This window comes from Capricornis sumatraensis, chromosome 10, assembly GCF_032405125.1.
Source record: "Capricornis sumatraensis isolate serow.1 chromosome 10, serow.2, whole genome shotgun sequence".
NCBI classification, from domain to species: Eukaryota; Metazoa; Chordata; class Mammalia; order Artiodactyla; family Bovidae; genus Capricornis; species Capricornis sumatraensis.
Window position 1 is genome coordinate 16,251,423 of NC_091078.1, and position 26,509 is coordinate 16,277,931.

Genomic DNA, 26,509 nt, shown 5'->3' on the forward strand with positions numbered 1-26,509 from the left:
ATCTTTATAACTTTGCTTAAAAATTTTTTTATAGTTTTAATTCAAAAACCTCTAATCTTTTTTGAGTGCTTTACTAAATTATGTTCTTCCTCATTAAGTGTGTATATACTTTATGTATATTCCATTTATGTCTTAATGGAATATACATATGTCTACATATACATACATATACATATACATACTTATGTCTTATGTTCCATTTTAGATGGGCAGAGAAATTAGATCGGTTAACCAGCACAGCAACAAAAGATCCAGAAGGATTTGTTGGACACCCTGTAAATGCATTCAAATTAATGAAACGTCTGAACACTGAGTGGAGTGAGTTGGAGAATCTGGTCCTTAAGGATATGTCAGATGGTAAGTCAGATGGTAAAACTAACGAGCCAAAAAAAAACGGCATTTTTGGTACAACCTGTAGAAATGCCAAAAGAAGTGATAAATTCAGTTCCCAGAACATCAGGTGTTCAGTCTTATAACTGAATTATTGCTGAAATGTGTTTGATTTGACTAGAGTTAATTTAGTCTAGATCCTGAATTCTTGATTAAAAAAAAAAAAGTAAAAACTGAAAACAAAGAAAAATAAAATTTTATTCTTAAAGAAGTAATTTCTAGTCATTTACTTAACACTGGTCGTTTTTACGCTGAAATATACTAAAGTGAATCAATTATTGGCATATAGCTTCATTTCTGAGGGTAATCATTTGCATTTTAGGATTACCTTCAGATTTAAAAAATTTATGGCTAGTTGTTTATCTTCTAATCAATTATTAATGTACTGGGAGTGGTACTGATAAGGGAAAACATTAGCTGTGTTTTAGTACTTTGAAGCTTAGGGTTGTTTTGTTTAACATAAACTATAAATTTAAAAACTGAGACTGCAAACAGTAATAATGAGTGTCCTTCTCAATGAAACAATGAAATTGTAGTTGGAGTAATGAGATGTTTTAGATATTTAAGTAACATATACAGAAAACTAAGTCTGAAGTTTAAGAAAGTAAAGGTATTATTATGCTTAGTACATAGTATTTATTTGTTGAATGATTGAAGATGGCAAAAAAAGAAAAAGAAAAAAGAACTGAGCCAGCTGTGTAGGTGAAGTACTCCAAGGGTGCTTTCAAGTGTTTGTGAGCAGTAAACTAAGCTATTATGCATAGGACAGGAAAACCTTGCTAAGAAAAATTCAGGCAAGCACTTATAAATATTTTGACATGAGAAGGAAATACCTATGATCATTTGCTGTCTTATATAACACCATGAGAATATTTTTAAGGTCATAGATATTCATATATATAAGATAAGCCTTAAGACTTTGGTATTTTAATCCATGGTAGTACCCCATAATGCCATAGTAGATATACATTTTCTCTTATTGGAGAGGATTTTAAGCAACTTCTAAGAGATTTTTTTTTTGAGGCATAAAAAACATTACAGTTCTCTGTAAAACTTGCTTGTAAAAATTATGTGGATTTTGTGACTTAAAACTAAAGAATATGCTTAATATGAACTTAGACCTCTTTAGCTAGTTGTTCATTTATACATTTCAATTAACATAAAAATACCTGGCCTTTTGATGATCAGAGTATATGCATAATTGATTATAAGTAAATGAGAATGGAGGGAAGTCTCATACCTAACTTTGATCTGCAAATGATGACACATATATTATTCAAATTTTAAATCACTTTTTGTTTCTGTTGGATTGATTTATTAAGGGAGTATTTAGCATCCATTTTCCTTTGGAGTTATATGTATGTACTTGGGCTTAGTTGCCCAGTTGTGTCCAACTCTTTACAACCCTTTGGACTGTAGCCTGACAGGCTCCTCTGTTCATGGGATTTTTTTCCTTAATATATATATTTTATTGAAGTATAGCTGACTTACAGTGTTTCAGGTACACAGCAAGGTGATTCATTTATATATATGCATATGTTATTTTTGAAATTATTTTCCATTATAGATTTTTACAAGATTTTGACTATATAGTTCCTTGTTTTATACAGTAAACCTGTATTGCTTGTTGTATATCTGTATTTTTTTAGTTAGAAATTTAGCATTTTATTCATAGTAAGTAAAAAATGTGTAATCAAAATGTCATACATTTTTTAATTAGGCAAAATTTCATAAGTTTTCTAAAATATATATTTTATACATATATATGTATACAAAAACTTTACTACTATGCTTGATAAAGCCTTGAGAACATCAAAAAAAAAAAAAAGATGGGGAAATTGGAAAACATAAACTAGGTGAAATGGGAGCTTTGAATATAAAATAGAAAAAGTGAAACAAACTAAATAAAAGATCATCATGTAGGTCCATGGAATGTTTTTTAGGCAAAAATACTGGAGGAGTTGCCATTTTCCTCCTCCAGGGGATCTTGCTGATCAGGAATCAAATCTCCTGTGTCTCCTCCTTTGAAGGCAAATTCTTAACCAGCTGAGCCATCAGGGAACCCCTAGGAGTTACATAGTTATCAGTAATTAGTTTCTGAATTTGATTTTTGCTATATTTTATGTAAAACATTTTAAAATTAATATTAGGATTTATGTAGAGCAAACCTGGATTGATGACACTATATTTGATAATTAAATAGATCTAAATATATTTTAATAAATGAGCTTATGCAACACTCTGAAATATGTAATTATTTCTTCCTTCTCCTTAAAGAATTCCACCAAACTTTATATATTTACACATTTATGTGATATGTGGCACATGGAAGAAGAAAATAGAACTTTAAGAACATACATTTTATCTGAAAATATAATTTGTTGCCAGTGAATATGATTTTCAAGTCTTTAAATCTGTTTGCTTTTCAAGCTTCAAGCTTAGCAGAGGCTGTACTGTGTAACTAAAACCTGTTCATATAGGTATAATTTGTGCAGTGACCTCAGATTACATAAGCAACATTAAAAATGGTTTGGGAAGATTTAACAAGTTAGAGGTATATCAAGTCTCATTCAGTATATTTAATTTTTTCTTACTACACATGATATAGTGGAAAATTATAATAATGTAGATTAAAAAAATCTTTATAAGACTTATGTTAGAAATTAAAAGTCTGTGAGGGTCTAGAGTCTTTTTTCTTCCAATTTTATTGAGATATAATTGACATGGTACTATAGAAGTTTAAAGTGTACAGTACAATGATTTTACTTACACACATTATGGAATGATTATCACAGTTAGTGAACATTCATCATCCCATGTAGTTACAAAATTTTAAAGATAGAAAAAAATGTTTTTCCTTGTAATGAGAACTTTTAGGGTGTACTCTTTTTTATGTAGCAGTGTTAATTCTATTTATCATGTTGTACATTGCATCCTCTGTACTTATTTATCTTATACCTGAAACTTTGTGCCTTTTGCCTGCCTTCCTCCAAATCCCTTATACCCCTACCACCTGCCTCTGATAACCACAAACCTGATCTCTTTTTGTATGAGTTTGTTTTTGAAATATAATTGACCTACAACACTATGTTAGTTCCTGTTATATAACATATTGATCCTATATTTCTGTGTATTTCAAAATGACCACCATGAGAAGACCAGGTATGAAATGTCATCACCATACAAATATATTACATAGTTATCAACTATATTCCCTACATTGTACATTTCAAACTTGTGTCTAAATCTTTTTTTGCTCCTCTATTTTAAGGTTTTATCTCTAACCTAACCATTCAGAGACAGTATTTCCCTAATGATGAAGATCAGGTTGGGGCAGCCAAAGCTCTGTTGCGTCTCCAGGACACCTACAATTTGGATACAGATACCATCTCAAAGGGTGATCTTCCAGGTAAGAATTCTTGTAGCCTATGAAAAAACCCATCTCCTGGCTTCTCTGTTCAGTCCATTAGGACAATATTAATATAAGAAGACTTCAGTTATTTAAAATTTTTTAACTTTAGTTTGTTTCATAGCCTTTAAGGTCAAAACAACCTTTTCTCCAGTTCTTAATAGTTGTGGATAACCTGCTAGCTTGTTACTGTGAAAGCCTGTGATTATAGGGACTAACTTAAGCAATTTTAGCATGAAAGAAAAAGAAACTTTTCCCAAATGTCTTTCTTTATAATACCAAAGTTTGTATGTTCAGTAATTTAAAACCAAGACATGTTGAGTGTGTGCTGATTTTTAGTATTCTGTAGTATGAAACATCCTGCTTTCTGACTTCTTTTTCACAAAACGCTTTTTAAAATACTTTTATTTATTTTTGGCTGTGCTGGGTGTTTGTTGCTTCATGTGGGATTTCTGTAGTTGCAGAGAGTGGGAGCTACTGGAGTTGCGGTATGCTAGCTTCTCATCGCAGTGGCTTCTCTTGTTGTGGAACACAGGCTCTAGAGCACTCAGGCTCGAGTAGTTAAGGAGAATGGAATCAGTAGTTGCGGCTTTCAGGCTTAGAGTGTGGGCTCAGTATTTGGCACACACGCTTACAATAGCATCCCTCATGGCATGTGGGATTCTGGACCAGGGATTAAAGTGATGTCCGTGCATTGCAAGGTGGACTGTCAACCGCTGGACCACCAGGGAAGCCCCCAAACCCTCTTTTTTCAAGTTACAGCTGATTTCATGACAATCCGTTTTTTATTGTGAAAAGAAAATAAAAACAAAATTTACCATGTTAACCAATTTTAAATGTGCAGTTTATGGCATCAGGTGCAGTTTATGGCATCAGGTGCATTTGCATTTTTATGCAACCATGATTACCATCCATCTGCATAGCTCTTTTTATCTTGTGAAACCGAAGCTCTGTACTCATTAAACAACAACTCCCCAACCCCCACTTTCCCAGCCCCAAGTAACTGTCATTCTGCTTTTTGTCTCTGATTTTGACTACTCTGAGTCCGTCATGTAAGTAGAATCATATAGTGTTTGCCTTTTTGTGACTGGCTTATTTCACTTAGGATGATGTCCTTCAAGGGTAATCCATGTTGTTGTACATGTTGAAACTTCCTTCATTTCTAAGGCTGAATAATATTCCATTGTATGTATCCATATTTTGTTATGCATTCATCCATCCATGGACACTTGGGCTGCTTCCACATGTCAGCTATTGTGAGTAATGCTGCTGTGAACAAGGGTATGCAAATAGCTCTTCAAGACACTGCGTTTCATTTTTGAGTATATACCCAGAAGTGGAATTTCTGGATCAGATGGTAATTCTATTTTTAATTTTTGAGAAGACACCGTACTCTTTTCCATAGTAGATAAACCATTTTACATTCCCACCAGCAGTGCACAAGGGTTCCAGTTTCTCTAGACTGTTGCCTACACTGGTTATTTTCTTTTTTAAAATTATTTATTTGTTTACACAAATTTCATATATACAGAAAGTATAGAGAATAGCATTCATGAACCTGCCACCTAGGATTCATGTTAATATTGTAGCTTATTTGCCACATAATTATGTATTTATTTATTTATGTTTAATTGGAGGATAATTACTTTACAATTGGAGAAGGAAATGGCAACCCACTCCAATATTCTTGCCTGGAGAATCCCCATGAACAGAGGGGTCTGATGGGCTACAGTCCATGGGGTCTCGAAGAGTTGAACCTGGCTTAGCGACTAAGCACAATTACTTTACAATACTGTGATGGTTTTTGCCATACATCAGCATGAATTGGCCATGGGTACACATATCCCCTCCCTTTTGATACCCCCTTCCTCCTCCCTTCTACCCCGTGCATCTAGGTTTTCACAGAGCACTGGCTTTGGGTTCCCTGCATCAAATATCAAACTCCCACTGGCTATCTGTTTTCCATATGGAAATATATATGTTTCAAGGCTATTCTCTCAAATCATCCCACCCTCTCCTTCCCCTACTGTGTCCAAAAGTCTGTTCTTTATGTCTGTGTCTCCTCAGATGCCCTGCACATAGGATCATTGGTACTAACTTTCTAGATTCCATATGTATGCATTAATATACAATATTTGTCTTTCTCTTTCTTATTTACTTCACTCTGTATAATAGGCTCTATGTTTATTCATCTCATTAGAACTGACTCAAATGCATTCCTTTTTATAGCTGAGGAATATTCCATTGTGTATATGTACCAGTTTCCTTATCCATTCATCTGTCTATGGACATATGGGTTGCTTCCACGTCCAGTTCAGTTTAGTTGCTTGGTCATGTCTGACTCTTTGTGACGCTATGGATTGCAGCACACCAAGCTTCCCTTGTCCATCACCAACTCCCGGAGCTTGCTCAAACTTATGTCCACTGAGTCGGTGATGTCATCCAACCATCTTTTTTTTTGTCCCCTTCTCCTCCCACCTTCAGTCTTACCCAGCATCAGGGTCTTTTCCAGTGAGTCAGCTCTTTGCATCAGGTGGCCAGTTGGAGTTTCAGCTGCAGCATCAGTCCTTCCAGTGAATATTCAGGATTGATTTCCTTTAGGATTGACTGGTTTGATCTCCTTGCAGTCCAAGGGAGTCACCAGAGTCTTCTCTAATACCACAGTTAAAAGCATCAATTCTTCAGCATTCAGCTTTCTTCATAGTCCAACTCATATCCACACATGACTACTGGAAAAATAGCTTTGACTAGATGGACCTTTGTTGGCAAAGTAATGTTTCTGCTTTTCAATATGCTAAGTTGGTCATAGTTTTCTTCCAGGGAGCAAGTGTCTTTTAATTTCATGGCTGCAGTCACCATCTTCAGTGATTTTGGAACCCCCCAAAATGGTCTCTCACTGTTTCCATTGTTTCCCCATCTATTTGCCATGAAGTGATGAAACCAGATGCCATCATCTTAGTTTTTTGAGTGTTGAGTTTTAAGCCAACATTTTCACTCTCCTTTTTCACTTTCAAGAGGCTCTTTAGTTCTTCACTTTCTGCCATAAGGGTGGTATCATCTGCATATCTGAGGTTGTTTATATTTCTCCCGGGAATCTTGATTCCAGCTGGTGCTTCATCCAGGCCAGCATTTCGCATGATATACTCTGCATATAAGTTAAATAAGTAGGGTGGACAATAAACAGCTTTGACATACTCCTTGCCTGACTTGGAACCAGTCCGTTGTTCAATGTCTGGTTTTAACTGTTGTTTCTTGACCTGCATAAGATTTCTCAGGAGGCAGGTCAGGTGGTCTGGTAGTCTCATATTTCCACAGTATGTTGTGATCCACACAGTCAAAGGCTTTGGCATAGTCAATAAAGCAGATGTTTTTCTGGATCTTTCTTGCCTTTTTGATGATCCAACAGAGGTTGACAATTTGATCTCTGGTTCCTCTGCCTTTTCTAAAACCAGCTTGAACATCTGGAGGTTCACGGTCCACATACTGTTGAAGCCTGGCTTGGAGAATTTTGAGCATTACTTTGCTAATGTGTGAGATGAGTGCAATTGTCTGGTAGCTTGAGCATTCTTTGGTATTGCCTTTCTTTGGGATTGGAATGAAAACTGACCTTTTCCAGTCCTGTGGGCACTGCTGAGTTTTCCAAATTTGCTGGCATATTGAGTGCAGCACTTTCACAGCATCATCTTTTAGGATTTGAAATAGCTCAACTGGAATTCCATCACCTCCACTAGCTTTGATCATAACGATGCTTCCGAAGGCCGACTTGACTTCGCATTCCAGGATGTCTGGCTCTAGGTGGGTGATCACACCATCGTGGTTATCTGGGTCATTAAGATCTTTTTTGTATACTTCTTCTGTGTATTCTTGTCACCTTTTCTTAATATCTTCTGTTTCTGTTAGGTCCATACCGTTTCTGTCCTTTATCGAGCCCATCTTTGCATGAAATGTTCCCTTGGTATCTCTAATTTTCTTGTAGAGATCTCTGGTCTCTTCCATTCTGTTGTTTTTCTCTATTTCTTTGCATTGATCACTGAAGAAGGCTTTCTTATCTCTCCTTGCTGTTCCTTGGAACTTTGCATTCAGATGGGTATATCTTTCCTTTTCTCCTTTGCCTTTCACGTCTCTTCTTTTCTTAGCTATTTGTAAGACCTCCTCAGACAACCATTTTGCCTTTTTGTATTTCTTTTTCTTGGGGATGGTCTTGATCACTGCCTCCTGTACAATGTCACAAACCTCCATCCATAGTTCTTAAGGCACTCTGTCTAGTAGAGCTAATCCCTTGAATCTATTTGTCACTTCCACTGTATAATTGTAAGAGACTTGATTTAGGTCATACCTGAATGGCCTAGTGGTTTTCCCTACTTTCTTCAAGTCTGAATTTGGCAATACGGAGTTCATGGTCTGAGCCACAGTCAGCTCCTGGTCTTGTTTTTCTGACTGTATAGAGTTTCTCCATCTTGTGCTGCAAAGAGTATAATGAATCTGATTTCAGTATTGACCATCTGGTGATGTCCATGTGTAGAGTCATCTTTTGTGTTGTTGGAAGAGGGTGTTTGCGATGACTAGTGTGTTCTCTTGACAAAACTCTGTTAGCCTTTGCCCTGCTTCTTTTTGGACTCCCAAGGCCAAATTTGCCTTGTTACTCCAGGTATCTCTTGACTTCCTACTTTTGCATTCCAGTCCCCTATGATGCAAAGGACATCTTTTTTGGTGTTAGTTCTAGAAGTTCTTGTAGGTCTTCATAGAACCGTTCAGCTTCTTCAGCATTACTGGTTGGGGAATAAACTTGGATTATTGTGATATTGAATAGTTTGCCTTGGAAACAAACGGGATCATTCTGTCATTTTTGAGATTGCACCCAAGTACTGCATTTTGGACTCTTTTTTGACTATGATGGCTACTCCATTTCTTCTAAGGGATTTTGCCCACAGTAGTAGATATAATGGTCATCTGAGTTAAATGCACCCATTCCAGTCCATTTTAGTTCACTGATTCCTAAAATGCCAGCGTTCACTCTTGCCATCTCCTGTTTGACCACTTCCAATTTGCCTTGATTCATGCACCTGATATTCTAGGTTCCTATGCATATTGTTCTTTTCAGCATCAGACTTTACCTCCATTACCAGTCCCATCCACAACTGGGTGTTGTTTTGCTTTGGCTCCGTGTCTTTGTTCTCTCTGGGGTTATTTCTCACTCTTCTCCAGTAGCATATTGGGCACCTACCAACCTGGGGAGTTCATCTTTCGTGTCCTATCTTTCAGTGTATATCCATGTCATCTTTCAATATCATGCCCATGTCCTAGCTATTGTAAACGGTGCTGCAGTGAACATGGGGGTACATGTGTCCTTTTCAATTATGGTTTCCTTAGGGTAAATGCCCAGTAATGGGATTGCTGGGTCATATGTTAGTTTTTTCCTAGTTTTTAAAGGAATCTCCGTACTGTTCTTCCTAGTGGTTATATCAATTTGTATTCCCACCAGAAGTATAAGAGGGTTCCCTTTTCTCCACATCAAACAGCATTTATCGTTTGTAGATGTTTTGATGTCCATTCTGTCCAATGAGAGGTGATACCTCATTATAATTTTAATTTGCATTCCTCTAGTAATGAGCAGTGTTGAGCATGTTTCATGTATTTATTGGTCATCTGTATGTCTTCTTTGGAAAAATGTCTGTTTAGGTCTTCTGCCTATTTTTTGTTTGGGTTGTTTGTTTTGCTGGTATTGAGCTGCATGAGCTACTTGTATATTTTGGAGATTAAATCTTTGTCAGTCATTAAGTTTGCTGTTATATTCTCCCATTCTGAGGGTGGGTTGTCTTTTTACCTCGCTTATAATTTCCTTTGTTGTGCAAAATTTTTAACTTGAATTAGGTCACAGTTGTTTATTTTTGTTTTTATTTCCTTTTCTCTAGGAGGTGGGTTATAGAGGATCTTGCTGTGATTTATGTTAGAGAGTGCTCTGCCTATGTTTTCCTCTAAGATTTTTATAGTTTCTGGTCTTACATTTAGGTCTTTAATAAATTCTGAGTTTATTTTTGTGTATGGAGTTAGGAAGTGTTCTAATTTCATTCTATTAGTAACGCAGTTGACCAGTTTTCCCAGAACCACTTGTTGAAGAGACTGTTTTCTCCATTGTATATTTTTGCCTCCTTTGTCAAAGATAAGGTCCACTGGGGCATGGATTCATCTCCAGGCTTTATATCTGGTTCCATTGGTCTGTATTTCTGTTTTTGTGCCAGTACCATACTGTCTTGATGACTGTAGCTTTGTAGTATAGTGTGAAGTCAGGAAGGTTGATTCCTGCAGTTCCATTCTTCTTTCTCAAGTTTACTTTGGCTGTTCAGGGTCACTTGTGTTTCCATACAAATTGTGAAATTATTTGTTCTAGTTCTGTGAAAAATACCATTGGTAGTTTGATAGGGATTGCATTGAATCTATAGATTGCTTTGGGTAGTATAGTCATTTACACTATATTGATTCTTTAAATCTAAGAACATTGTATATCTCTCCATCTTTTGGTGTCATCTTTGATTTCTTTTATCAGTGTCTTATAGTTTTCTGCATACAGATCTTTTGTCTCTTTAGGTAAATTTATTCCTAAGTATTTTACTCTTTTTATTGCAATGGTGAGTGGGATTGTTTCCTTAATTTCTCTTTCTGATTTTTCATTACTAGTATATAGGAATTCCAGGGATTTCTGTGTATTAATTTTATATCCTGTGACTTTACTATATTCATTGATTAGCTCAAATAGTTTTCTGATGGCATCTTTAGGGTTTTCTGTGTAGAGAATCATGTCATCTGCAAACAGTGAGAGTTTTACTTCTTGTTTTCCAATCTGGATTCCTTTTATTTTTCTTCTCTGATTGCTGTGGCTAGGACTTCCAAAACTGTGTTGAATAATAGTAGTGAGAGTGGGTATCCTTGTCTTGTTCCTGATTTTAGAAGAAATGCTTTCAGTTTTTCACCACTGAGGATATTTGCTGTGGGTTTGTTGTATATGGCCTTTATTATGTTGAGTTATGTTCCTTCTTGTGTTGAATTTTGTCAGAGGCTTTCTCTGCATCTATTGAAATGATCATATGATTTTTGTCTTTCAATTTGTTAATATGGTATATCACATTTATTTGAATATTAAAGAATATTTGCATCCCTGGGATAAAGCTAACTTGTTCATGATGTATGATCTTCTAAGAGTATTATTGAATTCTGTTCACTAGAATTTTGTTGAGGACTTCTGCATCCATGTTCATCAGTGATTTTGGCCTGTAATTTTCTTTTCTTGTGACATCTTTGTCTCGTTTTGGTGTCAGGGTGATGGTGGCCTTATAGCATGAATTTGGGAGTTTTCCTTCCTCTGCATTTTTCTGGAAGAATTTGAGCAGGATAAGTGTTAGCTCTTCTCTAAACTTTTGGTGGAATTCACCTATGAAGCCATCTGGCCCTGGGCTTTTGTTTGTTGGAGATTTTTTATTTCAGTTTTGATTTCCATGCTTGTGATTGATCTGTCCATGTTTTGTTTCTTCCTGGTTCTGGTTTGGAAGGTTATACTCTTATAAGAATTTGTCCATTACTTCCAAGTTGTCCATTTATTGGCATGTAGTTGCTCATAGTAGTCTCTTAGGATCCTTTGTATTTCTGTGTTGTCTGTTGTAACTTCTCCTTTGTCATTTCTGATTTTTTTTTTAATCCCTTTTTTTCTTGATGAGTCTGGCTAACAGTTTGTCAATTTTATCTTCTTAAAGAACCAGCTTTGCTATAGTCTTTCATTTCTTTTTCACTTATTTCTGCTCTGATCTTTATGATTTATTTCTTTCTACTAACTGGGTTTTTTTGGTTGTTGTTTTTGTTCTTTTTCTAGTTGCATTAGGTGTAAGTTTAGGTTGTGTGTTTGATGTCTCTCTTTGTTTCTTGAGGTAGACTCACATTGCTGTAAACTTCCCTCTTTGCACTGCTTTTACTGCATCCCATAGACTTTGAGTTGTCACGGTTTCATTGTCATTTGTTTTTAGGCATATTTTGATTTCCTTTCTGATTTCTTTAGTTATCTCTTGGTTATTCAGAAGCGTATTGTTTAGCAATCATGTGTTTGTGTTTCTTAGTGTTTCCTGTAGTTGATATCTAATCTTACAGTGTTATGATCAGAAAAGATGCTTGAAATGATTCCAATTTTAAATAAATTTACCAAGGCTTGATTTGAGGCCCAGAATGTGATCTGTCCTGGAGAATGTTCCATGTGCACTTGGGAAAATAGTGAAATCTATTGTTTTTGGGTGAAATGCCCTGTAGATATCATTTAGGTCCAATGGGTACAATGTATCATTTAAAGCCTGTGTTTACTTATTAATTTTCTGTCTGGATGATCTTTTCATTGGTGTGAGTAGGATATTAAAATCCGCCACTATTATTGTGTTACTATTTGTTAGCATTTGCCTTATGTATTGAGGTGCTCCTGTGTTGACTGCATATGTATTTGTAATCATTATGTCTTCTTGAATTAATCTTCTGATCATTATGTAGTGTCCTTCTTTGTCCCTTCTAACGTTCTTTATATTTTAAAGTCTATTTTGTCTGGTATGAGCATTGCTATTACCTCTTTCTTTTGGTCTCTATTTGCGTGGAATATCTTTTTCCAGTCCCTCACTTTCAGTTTGTTCATGTTTTTTCAGTTTGTTTGAGGTGGATCTCTAGTAGACAGTATATATAGGGTTAGGGGTCTTGTTTTGGTATACATTCAGCCAATCTGTGTCTTTTGGTTGGAGCATTTAGCTCATTTACATTCAGGGTAACTATTGATGAGCATGATCCTGTTACCATTTACTTTATTGATTTGGGTTTGTTTTTATAGGCCCTTTCTGTGTTTCTTGTCTAGAGAAGTTCCTTTAGCACTTGTTGAAGGGCTGGTTTGGTGGTGCTGAATTCTCTTAGCTTTTGCTTGTCTGTAGAGCTTTTGATTTCTCCTTTGAATGAGATTCTTGCTGGATAGAGTAATCTCAGTTGTAGGTTTTTGCTTTTTATCACTTTAAATATATCCTGCTGTTCCATTCTGGCCTGTATGAAAGTGAAAGTCACTCAGTCATGTCCGGCTGTTTGTGACCTCATGGACTATACAGTCCATGGAATTCTTCAGGCCAGAATACTGGAGTAGGTAACCTTTCCTTTGTTCAGGGGATCTTCTCAATCCAGGGATTGAACCCAGGTCTCCCACATTGCAATCAGATTTTTTACCAGCTGAGCCACAAGAGAAGGCCAGGAATACTGGCCTCTCCCTTCTCCAGGGGATCTTCCTGACCCAGGAATTGAACCAGGATCTCCTGCAGCAGGTGGATTCTTTACCAATAGTTTGTTTAAAGATCAGCTGTTAGCCTTATGGGGATCCCCTGGTATGTTATTTGTTGCTTTTCCCTTTCTGCTTTTAATATTTGCTCTTTGTGTTTAATTTTTGTTAGTTTGATCAACATGTGTCTTGTGTTTCTCCTTGGGTTTATCTTGTATGGGACTCTCTGGGCTTCCTGGTCTTTGGTGGCTATTTTGTTCCCTATTTCTTTTCTTTTTTTTTGATAGTAGCCAACCTAGTGCATGTGAGGTGGTATCTCACTGAAGTTTTGCATCTCTCTAATCACTGATGTTGAGCATCTTTTCATGTACTTATTAGCAGCCGTCTGTATGTCTTCTTTGAAGAAATATCTGTTCAAGTCCTTTGCCTATTATTTAGTTGGGTTATTCATTTTTTTGTTGTTGAGTTTTAGGGATTCTCTATATAATATTAATGCCTTATGAGATACGTGATCTGCAAATATTTTCTCCTTTTCTTTGGGTGCCTTTTTACTCCAGTGATAACTGTATTTTGTATCCAAATTTTTAAATTTTTATGAAATCCAGTTGTTTTTTTTTTTCTTTTGTTGCCTGTGCCTTTAGGGTCATATTCAAGAAATCACTGCCCAACCCAGTGTTATGAAGCTTTTGTCCTGTGGTTCTTTTAAGAGTTTTACTGTTTTAGGTCTTATATTTAGGTCCTTGATTTATTTAGAGTTAATTTTTACATGTGGTATTTGGTAAGGGTTCAGCTTCATTCTTTTGCATGTGAATATTTGGTTTTCCTGGCACCATTTGTTGAAAAGATAGTCATTTTCCCATTGAATGGTCTTGCCATGCTTGTCAGAAATCATTTGACAGTATATACAAGGATTTATTTCTAGCTCTCTATTGCATTGGTCTCTAAGTCTGTTTTTATGCTGGTCTATCAGTTGGTTTTTTACACACTACTTTATTATTGTAGCTTTGTATTAAGTTTTGAAATCAGGAAATATGAGTTTTCCAGTTTTGTTCTTTTTAAAAATTGTTTTGACTATTAAGATTCTGTATGAATTCTACGATGGAGTTTTCTGTTTCTATTTCTGTCTTTTGCATTGAATCTGCAGATCACTTTGGGTAGTATTGACATTTTAATAATGCTGTCTTCCAATCCATGAACATGGCATGTGTTTTTCATTTATTTATGTTGTCTTTCAGTAGCTTTTTGTAGTTTTCACTGTATGTCTTTCACCTCCTTGGTTAAGTTAATTCCCAAGTACTGTATGCTTAGATTTGTTTTTGTAATTTTTTATATTGTTCATTATTGGTACATAGGACTTCCCTGGTGGCTCAGACGGTAAAAGTGTCTGCCTACAATGTTGGAGACCCGGGTTCGATCCCTGGGTCGGGAAGATCCCCTGGAGAAGGAAATGGCACCCCACTCCAGTACTCTTGCCTGGAAAATCCCATGGACGGAGGGGCCTGGTGGGCTGCAGTCCAGGGGGTCACAAAGAGTCAGACACGACTGAGGGACTTCACTTTCACTTTCACTGGTGCATAGAAATGCAACTTATTTTTGTGTGTTGTCTTTGCATCCTGCATCTTGGCTGAATTCATTTATTAGTTCTAACGAGAGTTTTTGCAGCAGGATTCTTAGAATTTTCTGGATTGGTATTCGTTTTTTTTTTTTTTAATATTTGATAGAATTCTCCAGTGAAGCTAATAGTCTTCCAATCCATGAACATGGCACGTGTTTTCCATTTATTTGTGTTAATAACAGAGCTTTTCTTTTGTCAGAAGACTGTTGATAACTGATTCAGTTTCCTTACTCAGTTCAGTTCAGTCACTCAGTCGTGTCTGACTCTTTGCGACCCCATGAACCACAGCACGCCAGGCCTCCTTGTCCATCACCAACTGCTGGAGTCTACCCAAACCCATGTTCATTGAGTCGGTGATGCCATCCAACCATCTCATCCTCTCTCGTCCCCTTCTCCTCCTGCCCTCAATCTTTCCCAGCAACAGGGTCTTTTCAAATGAGTCAGCTCTTCGCATCAGCAGTTTCCTTACGAGTTAAAGATCTATTGAGATTTTGTATTTTTTTCTTAGTCTTGGTGGGTTTTGTGTTTTTAAGAATTTGTCCATTTCATCTATTATTCAGTTTGTTGGTGTACAATTTTTCATAGAATTCTTATAATCCTTTGTTTTCTATAGAATCAGTAGAAGTATCCCCACTTTCACTTCTAATTTTAGTTATTTGGCTTTTTTTCTTGACCCATGTAGCTAAAAGATTGTCACTTTTATTGACAAAATTCTTTTCAGAGAACCAACTTTTGGTTTCATTAATTTTATCTGTTATTTTCTATTCTGTGCTTCAATATTTCCTTTCTTCTGCTAGCTTTGGGTTGTTTGTTCTTGTTTTTCTAGTTTCTTAAGTTGTAAAATTAGGTTGTTGATTTGAGATCTTGTTTTTTTAATGCAAGAGTTATAACTATCAATTTCACCCTTAGCACGGCTTTCATTGGGTCTTGTAAGTTTTGGTATGTTGTAATTTCAGTTTCTTTTGTCTTTGAAGTATTTTCTAATTTTCCCTGTGATTTTTTTTTTCTGTTAGCTGTTAAAGAGTGTGGAGTGTGTTGTTTAGTTTTTGCAAAATTTGAAATTTTCCAGTTTTACTTGTGTTACTGATATTTACCTTCATGTGATAGTTTACTATTGCCATCTGTCATTTATTCTATGAATATACCATTACTATCTTCTTGTCCTTATCAAATGGAAAAATAAAATATGTTACCTCTGTCTTCATACTGAAATTGACTTTCTCAGTAAGAAAATACAGTGAGATGAATGACTTAAGATGTTTTTCTTGCTTATCTTTCTAAATTTGGAATGAAGTAGCAAGTGGACAAACTAACCATGGTGTTCCGTTAAACTGTAATGTAATTCCGTTAAGTTGGACTTCCGAAGAAGTATACATTTGCAAATTTTATTTTCTGTTTCTACTGTTATAACACTTATGATAAGATCACAGCCTTGTTTTTAAATTTGCTTCTGGTTTAAAACATAATTTGTTTAATAGATATAAGCCACTTAGTATCTATTTAATATATATTTAACATAATAACCATTGTGTATAAGTATTAGAGATGCAGTAATGAATAACACTGCTTTTGCCCTTAGGGTACTTATATTCTTATGCTATCGTATGATGAATGCCTAGCTGGAGATAACTTAGGAGACCATGGAGCACATAGACAGAAATCTAATTCTGAGCTTGATAAATGAGAGGTGTAAAGTAAGACTTCCTGGAAGACAGAATATGTTTAAAAACTGTGAAATAATGGCCAAGGAATTAGCCAGGAGATAGAGGGTATGAAAAAAGTACTCCAAACAGAGCATGTATATAGGCCAGAGAGGAGAGAACATAGTTTGTTTAAGAGCTAAGTGCATGAACTAGGGGCACGGGATGCTGTGAGAATAGTGAGAGATGAGCCTATGTAGGTAAAGCTGAAGCCATCTCTTGAGGGACTTTGTAAGTTATGTAGAGAAGTTTGAACCATTCTGAGTATAATGTGTAGTTATTGAAAAGTTTTAAACAGGGAAATTATATGATTTTCATTTTAGAGATATCATCCTGGCTACAGAATGGTTTGAGACCCGAAGGTAGAGACAAAGAAATCAGGGAGGAGGCTGTTGTAAAAATTTAAGAGATGACAGTGGTAGCTTAAGTTATTTCCAATTTTTGCAGGGCCAAGGCTTCAACAAACATTTTCATTATGTTTTCTTGTGTCCATTGCACACATGCAAAAGTTTCTCTAGGATGTAAGGTTTTCAGATTTTACTAGATGTAGCCAGATTATTGTCCAGAGCAGATGTACCCAAGTACAGTACTATTCCCTCCAGCAATGTATGGGAGTTCTCGTTTCTTAATGTCCTTGCTAACACTTAGTTTTGTCAGATTTAAAATTGTAGCAGTTGAGATGTGAAGCCTTAAGGATGAGGACTGGAGGGAAGGATGATTTGCCTTTTTAAATTGCCTCACCCCCAAAAAATCAGAGAAATACTTTTTTCAGTGGATTTATCTTGATGTGATGTTATTCCTTGATTAATTTTGTCTGTTTCTCCTTTTTTGAGCCTACCTTTTGAAATGCTTTCTTGATATTTTAATATAAAATCTGATAAGTTATATGTATTTTGGCATCAGTGTTGCCTTTACTGTTCATATGGACTGTTCCTTTAGTTTCATGTTGTTCCTAACCCTAATTTGTTTGATAGATTCATAGCTTCCAGAGATATTACACTTTTCGAGGGGAGGTGGTAAAGTAGAAAAGAATGGTGGTATTGCTTTGATAGGCAAAGGGGACAACAGGGAGCTAATGCCCTCAAAACTGTGTCCTCTACACTTGTTGTGGTATAGAATATGTCGTATATAAAATCTGAGTTACTTCAGGTAGAAGTTGAACATTCTTATTGGTCATTTACATCATTATCTTGGTGAACTGATAAGCTTACTACACCACCAAGCAGTAGATTCTCTGTACATCTCTGGAGTGCACTCAGCTATGAGTGTACCATACTGCCTCTGATGCAAGACATCAGCTTCCCAGGTATGTGCATTTTAAATATATTTGTTCCTTACAAATCAAGTTTTTATCCAGTAAGTGTTCCTATAAAGTGTAAGAATTTTAAAATAAAATCTTGCAGTTTAAGGGTGAGCCAAAAATTTCTAAGTAAATTTTCCTATACTGTCTCCTGTCACATATTATTATAGTTTATACTGTGATAATAAATTTAAAAGACTTTTGTGTTTTAACTGTAAATTTGGGTTACTACATTGTTTTTTTTTAATTGGAAGATAATTGCTTTACAATGTTGTGATAGTTTCTGCTGCACAACATTGTGAATCATCTATAAGTATCCATATAGCGCCTCCCTCTTTAGTCTCTACCACCCCTCCCACTCCTCTAGGTCATTACAGCACCGAACCAAGCTCCCCTGTATTATACGGCAGCTTCCCACTAGTTATCTATTTTACACATGGTACTGTACATATGTATGTCAGTGCTACTCTCTCAGTTCATCCTATCCTCTCCTTCACTGCATTCAGTTTGACATGCTAATGTCAATCATCTGTGCCATTTGCTTTGAACCGAAAGAATTTGCCTTTTTTGCCATCAAATTCTAACTATTTATGCTTTGTATGAACGCTTTTTATGGTTTTTTCCTGCCAGCATCACTTCCCTTATGTCATTTTATTTGTCTTCTTGTCCATTACTTTTTATTCTCACGTTCTCTACTTTGGAAGCAGCCTTCCCTTTCAAATGCTATACCACTTCTCTTTCATTTTCTTTAATACAGTTCCCAGACATTTTGCCTTTGATAATTGTGAATAGATCAATAGGTAAGATAACCAGAGATACTTTACCAAGGCAGAATAGCTCAAGATCCTCTACTGTCTCCATTATGCTTTCAAATAATATTGCCAGGATATAAAGTCATGTGAAAAATTTTACTGGTGCTGTCTACATTTATTAATAAATTTATTAATAAATAATTTAAATTTATTAATAATTAAATTAATAAATACTGTCCTCTTGTGTCTTTTGTATATCCCTGAGAAAAGACATTCTTAATTTCTGCACTGTAAAGCTCGTCTTAGAACTGTATTCCAGTTCTCGTAACTGAAAAATAACAGTCAGAATTCAGTATGTTTCTTTTGTTTCTGAAATTGCATCTTGTTAAACTATTAATAAGTTAGTTTGTTGGTATCCTTTTCTAGACTAGAGAGAAGTAGAGAGTAACTGTCACAATATGGATCTTTATCTTCATTTTAGTAGTACACTGATAATCAGTTATGGACTTCCCGGGTGGCACAGTGGTAAAGAATCCACCTGCCAGTGCAGGAGATGGAAGAGACTGAGTTTGGTTCCTAGGCTGGGCAGATGTCCTGGAGGAGGAAATGGCAACACACTCTAGTATTCCTGCCTGGAAAACTCCGTGGACAGGGGAGCCTGGTGGGCTATGGTCCATCAGGTTGCAGAGTCAGACATGACTGAGGGACTGAGCATGCAAGCATGATAATCAGTTACTATCCATAAATGACTAATAGGCAAAAAAAATAAATATATATATATATAGTAAATGGAGGTAGTTGTATGATTTGAATATTTGATTGTATTGGTCCATGTGATCCTCCAGTACATATACCTCTGTATTAGGATTCTGCTTTGTACTGAAATTTAACATCCTCAGACCAGAGCATGTTATCGCCTAGACAAAGAATCACTAGCAAAATGTGTCCTAGATTTTATTTCTTCTTAATTTTTCATGAACCTTTTCTGTTAGCACTGAAAAAAAAATGTTGACACCATTGGGTAGGTTAGAGCTAAGTCTGATTCTAGCCAATATACTGATTCGTTAAAGTACATTCAATCAGAAGTTTTTAAGGAAAACACCATTGTGTTCCTTTTTCTAGCTATTTCCTTTGTGCTGTCATCAGACATATTAGGCATGTGTTTCTTTTGGTTAAATACCTAGAAGTCAATTGGCTGGGTTGCATAGTGGGTATATATCTGATTTTTAAAGTAAAATAATTGGTAGGTATATATTTGATTTTTAAGAAACTACCAGATGGTTGTACCATTTTATACTCTTATGATTAGCATATGGGGATTTCAGTACCTCCACGTACTTGCAAACACTTGTGAATAAGTCCTTTAAATATGTTCTTTGTTTAAAATTGCTTTGGCTATTCTAGATCCTTTGAATTTCCAAATAAATCTTAGAATTTCCTTGGTAGCTTCTACAGAAATGCCTGTAGGTGTTTTAATTAGGTTTATTTTGAATCTTGGGAAGAATTTGGGCAACATTTGTCATTTTAACAAGACAATTTTCTAACCCATGGACATGCTATACCTTTTTGTTTTGATATAGGAAGTAAGATATTTTTACATTAACAGTAAACCGCCCAGAGCTTCACATTTATTGTTTGAGCATTGGTATCAAAATTTGGAAAATATACCCCTCCTTTTCTTTCTCCCCTTCCTTTTTCTATATCTTTTTCACTAAAATCAGATTTATCACGGGATTTTTTTTTTTTAGATTTATTTACTTGGCTGTGGTGGGTCTTTGTTGCTGCACATGGGCTTTCTCTAGTTGTGGTGAGCAGGGTCTAGTCTGTGTTTGGTACACAGGCTTCTTGCTGCAGTGGAGTGGAGCACAGGCTCTAGGGCGTGGGCTCAGGAGTTGCAGCTCACAGGCTCTAGAGCATAGGCTGGTAGTTGTGCATGGGCTTGGTTGCTCTGCGTCTTGTGAGATCTTCCTGGACCAGGGATCGAACCAGTGTCCCTTACACTGAACCGGTGTCCCTTGCATTGCAAGGCAGATTCTTAACCACTGGACCACAAGGAAAGCCCCACAGGCTCAGTTTTTAATTTATATCCTATCTTTGTCCTCTTTTATTATTAAAAAATTTTAATGTTTTTATTTAAAAGAGGTGCCCAATTTTTAAAAAATTGACATGTGATTGACATATAACTTTGTGTTAGTTTATCCCTTTCTTGATGGTTAAAAATCATGCTTCTAGTTTTCTCATCTGATGACTGCCTCCAGAGGAGATGCAGCTTCATCCTCTACTTAACTCTCTAGGTTTCAAGTTCCTTTTTGGGTTTGACCTCAAAAATTTTGCTCAATTCCTGTGAATCTGGCCATGGTACAAATGGATAAATGGATAACTGTTATATTTTATCCAGCATTTCTAGGTAGAGTAGTTAATCCTTCAAAAATGCTGGTGTTATAGCTGCTGAGCTCCTGAGCAGTTGAAAATCTGCATGTAAATTTTGACTCTCCCTAGACTTAACTACTAATAGCCTACTGTTGATCAGAAGCCTTACTGATATTTTAAACAGTTGCTTATTAACACAATTCATATGTTGTATTATTGTATGCTACATTTTTACAATACAGTTAACTAGTGAAATGAAAATGTTATTTAGAGAAGCATAAGGAAGAGAAAATACATATATAATACATATATGTATTTATTGAAAAAAATGCACATATAAGTGGACCCGTGCAATGCAAACTTTGTTGTTCAAGGATCACCTGTGTTTTATATCAGAAGCAGTTCCCTTCCCCACCCCCAGAATATGTGGTCCAGATGTAATTTTCTCACTATTGCTTACTTAACATGCTATAAACAAAGAACAACATAAAATACTCAGGCTCTTAAAGTCTCTACTTAACTCATCTGATTTACTGTTTATAAAATGAAATGTTACATGGTTGCTGTCATTCAGAGAATATTTTTTACATTTATATCTTTCTGTAGTTATTTATCTTTTCCTTATTCTTATAAAAGTAATGGTGATTATACAACATTTGAAACATAATTAGTCGATAGTAAAAAGACAACCAAGTTTTTAAATGGACAAAGGATTTGAACAGACATTTTTCCAAAGATGATATATAGATGGACAATAGGCATGTAGAAACATGTTCAACATCATCATTAGAGAAATAAAATTTAAAAACCACAATGAAATGCTACTTCATACCCTCAGTGGCTATAATAAAAAAGATGAGCAGTAGCAAGTATTGGTGAGAATATAGAGAAACTGGAACCCTCATACATTGATTTATGTATGAGCATACACACAGGATTGTAAAATTGTAAAATGGTGCAGCCACTTTGGAAAACAGTTTGGCAGTTTCTGAACATGGTAAGCATAGTGTTGCCAAAAGACCCATCAATTTCACTGCTATGTATATACTCAAGAGTAATGAAAAAATATTTCTACACTAAAACTTGTACATGAATGTTTATAGTAACATTATTCATAGAAGTCAGAAAAGTAGAAACAATTCAAATGTCTATCAACTGATAAGCAAAATGTAGTCTGTCCTACAGTGGGCTAGTACTTGGCAATAAAAAGAACCTTGAAAACATTATGCTGATTAAAGCAGTCCAGTCACAAAAGACTACCTGTTGTCCAGTTCCATTTATGTACAATAGCCAGAATAGACAAGTAGATACAGAAAGTAGATTAGTGGTATTTAGGGATAGGGCAGGAAAGGGGAGATATAATGGGTAAGGACTGCTTATGGTTACAGCGTTGCTTTTAGGGGTAATGAAAATGTTCTAAAATCCTATTATGGTAATGGTTGTACAGCTCTGTGAATATAGTGAAAAACTGTTGAATTCTTTAACTAGGTGAACTTTATGGTATGTAAATTGCATATCATTAATATTTTTGAAAAGGGGAATAGTAGGGGAAGGAGTCAATAAACAGGTTTGTCTCTCTTCCATGTATCCCTTTATCCTAAGTTATTGGTTAAGAGTTAGATATATCTCATATGGTGATTCCCACTGTGTTGGAAAATTGCATACTTCAGCTTAATTGGTGCATCTTTTTGGTATGATGACTGATAATTGAAATCTTGGATTCTTTAGGTCCCACGTCACCTATTAGCTATGTGATCCTTGCCAGGTTTCATTACCTTGTACTTTGTTCCTTTGTTTATAAACCTAGGGTAATTCCTGCTTTTCCTACCTCAGAAGGTTGTTGGGAGGTTCAAATGAGAGTGAGATAGTACTTTGAAAGCCGTATAGTCCTAAATAAACATATAATAGTATAATAAACATAATAGATTCCTAAAGTTCTCTGTATTTTCTTTCCATAGGGGTAAAACACAAATCTTTTCTAACAGTTGAGGACTGTTTTGAGTTGGGCAAAGTGGCCTATACAGAAGCAGATTATTACCATACAGAACTGTGGATGGAACAAGCACTGAGGCAGCTGGATGAAGGCGAGGTTTCTTCCATTGATAAAGTCTCTGTTTTGGATTATTTGAGCTATGCAGTATACCAGCAGGGAGACCTGGATAAGGCGCTTTTGCTCACAAAGAAGCTTCTTGAACTAGGTATGCTAATTTGGCCTAATTCAAGGTTAAGGATATATTGGGGGATATATAGATATACTAATTATAATTATGTGTGAGTATGTATATTTGTCATATAGTTTTGGTGCTTTTTGTCACAAGTCAAGAGCTCATCTGTCAGACATACTTCATCTTTCTGTTTATCCTCTAAATAAATAAATGGCAACTGATCTTTCTTACCTAACAGTACTATAAGAGTAGCTGTGTTTCTCTGCTGCGTACTTCTTAGGAACGTCAAAACTGAATCGAACATAGCTAACTCAGTCAAAACTGTTTATTTGCCATGTTGCCGTATTAAATATTAACCAGTATCCTTTGAAGGAAATTTTTGGTTTACTGAATTTCCTATTTGGAAATAGTGATTTGAAATGTCAACCTAAATAAAAAGGTTTAGCAAACTCATAATTGTCAGAAAGATGAGTTTATTCAGGAATAGCAGAGGAACTGCATTTGGGACATGCAAGCTGTAGGAAGCTACAGGTAAGTCCGTTGAGGGTTTGGAGTAGGGCAGGGAATATAAAGAGGTAAGAGTTCAGTTAGAGTTTGTTGAAATCAGAAACAAATGGGGACCAGCATTGAACATTCCCTAGGCAGACAAAACCCTCCAGTCATACAAACAAAGCTCAATTTAGCTTACTTTGTAAGACCATCTCAAACTGGGTCATTTCTTGTTCATGCCCTTGGAAACTGTAAGCAAAATTTCCCAAGATTGATATGAGGCAACCCCTGGCCGATTCCCTGAAATTTAAGAACATTCCAATATTATCAGTTTTCTGAAAATCAGGCATTTATGGGAAATCAGTCTGTCAGTCTTTAATTTTTGTGTTCCTGAGGGCACATGCATGAGATTTTCCATTTAATATCTTCCAGTTCCATCGGAGATTGAAATTATTTCACAAATAAAAAGAATGAAAATATATTTGATTGTCGTATTTAAATATTAGGAAAATATGATAAAAAGATTTTACCACTAGTATTTTTAACAGGAATGTCGTGTTTCTCTTGGAGAAGGAAATGGCAACCCACTCCAGTGTTCTTGCCTGGAGAATCCCAGGGACGGCAGAGCCTGGTGGGCTGCCATCTATGGGGTTGCACAGAGTCGGACACGATGGAAGCGACTTAGCAGTAGCAGTAGTGTTTCTCTAAGTATGATCCAAAGGCCAGTGATCAGAATTACTTGGATGCTTATTAGAAATGAAAATTCCTTGATCTCACCCCAAACCTACTAACTTAGAATCTGTGGTGGTGGAATTGTATGCTAAAAAAAGTCATGTGGCCTTTGGTATATAATGAAGCTTTAAAACTTAAATTCTTTTTATGAATAGGTAAATATGTGTATGTTAGGAGAGTCAAATAATTCAAAAGGATTGGTCATCTGAAAATAAGCTTTTGAAATTAGGTTATTTCTTAGTTGAATGAATTGATAAATTGGGATATTCAATTAGCCCTTTCCCCCCAGTATTTTAAGTGATTTTTTTCCTCCTGACTTAAAAATACTTCATTTTAGAAAAAATTTTAAAAGTAGAAAAAGATACAGAAGAGTCACCATAAACCAATCACCCAGAGATACCTACGAATTTTTTTGTTTCCTTGTAGCATACCCTCTTCTCCTCCCATTTTTCCATTTCTTTTGTAAAATTAGCCTCATATTCTGTACATCACAACATAAGCAGTTTCTCAAAGACAAGCAGTATTTGACAAATCTAAGGCTGGGTTTTTAAAAACACTTCAATTAATGTCACAAATGAACTTTCTGTGTCCTAGTCTGTATTTTTTATTTGTGTGTGTGTGTGTGTGTGTGTGTCGTGTGTGGTGGTTTATATTTTTTTTTTCCCAGATGGGTGGAGTAGTCCTCCTTCCCCCTACTAAAAGATAGCTAAAAATCATGACTAGCAATTCTCAGGCAGTTAGTGGATTCTGGCTTATTTGAAAATTATATTTTTAGTTTCTCTTTTTTGTCTCACTTAGAATTTTGGGACTGAAATGCACTCAGCCCTCAGAAGTAGGCTGTGTTCGACATTTATAATATTATCTGTGGTAAAGGTTACCTTTGAACTCTATACCCTGTCTTCCCCATGGTCATTACATTTCAGTCTCAGAAAAATCTTTTCTGTTGCTTAAAATAAGTTTAATCAGTAATACTTTAAAATTCATTTGACATCAAATTGATCATAGTTTCTTTGGCTGCTTAGTAATTTGTCACATGGAACATTCTCAAAGTAAAAGCAATAATTACTACTTTGAAATAGATGGCTGATTCCATCTCCAGAACTCCCTTTATATGGGGCGACTGTACATCTTGATTTGCTTGGGGCAGTACTGATTTATACCTGTTGTTTTGTTATAATTTTCATTAATGCCTTCTTTCACTCTCATAAAGCAACCTGATTTGGAAGGTAAATTACATGTTCCTCCACTGGTATCTTACGCTCATGCTTGAACAACTGTAAACTTACTCATGGACATGCTTTCTTTCTTTTGTAATAGATCCTGAACATCAGAGAGCTAACGGTAACTTAAAATACTTTGAGTATATAATGGCTAAAGAAAAAGATGCCAATAAGTCTTCAGATGACCAATCTGATCAGAAAACCACACTGAAGAAAAAAGGTGCTGCTGTGGATTACCTGCCAGAGAGACAGAAGTACGAAATGCTGTGCCGTGGGGAGGGTATCAAAATGGTAAAGTGGAAAAGCCAATTGTGTGTGTGTGAATGTGCATGTGTGTTTGTACGTAGTTCTGGAGAGATGCAGAATTCTTTTAAACTTCTGTGGTAAAAATCAGAATTATTCCTAAAGTATTACGGTCTGTCACATCACTTTATTGTTGGTGTTGCACTTAATGTGTTCCAACTTCTAGTAAAATAGCTTTAAAATAAAACTTGTGACTCCTATACCATTACATGCATTTTTGGTAATTATTACCCTTTCCATAGATTAGAAGAGGCTTTTTAAGGTGAAGGATCAGATTATTTAAGAGAAGTGATACAGTTTTTTCTTATATCTTAATGCAAAAGAGATTTCAGCAGTCTTACATAGAAATAATATACCATTCTAACTTATCCTGTGAAACAATGGATTTATTTATACAGTGATATCTTGTGGTTTTGCTCCTAGTCAGCCTTGATAAGACTGCCTAATGTAATGTTTTAGTCTATTTAAGAAATATTAAAAATGCATAAAGACTTTAAATAGATTTTGGCTTTATAACATTTATTTTTTTAAATACTAAAATGTGTCTGTAAATATCCCTTTGTTTATTGTATATCTGTATTATATATTTATACTCAGTTTACCAGAATACTAAAAAGGTAATAGGCCAAAAATAATACAGTTCAAGCCTTGGAAACATAGGTTTCTTTGTTCAGCTTTAGGGCTTTTCAGATCCTTTTTATGATGATTATGATATACTTTGTTTCTCAACATTAATTGATCATAGAGCCCTTTTTAAAGGAGTATTGTGGTACTAGTGTTCAGTTGA

At 35.5% G+C, this 26,509-nt stretch overlaps 1 protein-coding gene across 3 annotated transcripts in view; it reads left to right on the forward strand.

Annotated features, from left to right (window-relative positions):
- Positions 1–26,509, forward strand: part of P4HA1 (prolyl 4-hydroxylase subunit alpha 1) — a 94,197-nt gene that overhangs the window by 26,450 nt on the left and 41,238 nt on the right. For all 3 annotated transcript variants that reach the window (XM_068982952.1, XM_068982951.1, XM_068982953.1), the window contains exons 4-7: positions 206–357; positions 3,662–3,799; positions 22,772–23,011; positions 25,517–25,710. In XM_068982952.1, the coding sequence (XP_068839053.1) occupies positions 206–357; positions 3,662–3,799; positions 22,772–23,011; positions 25,517–25,710 (724 nt within the window). The remainder of the gene's footprint in view (positions 1–205; positions 358–3,661; positions 3,800–22,771; positions 23,012–25,516; positions 25,711–26,509) is intronic.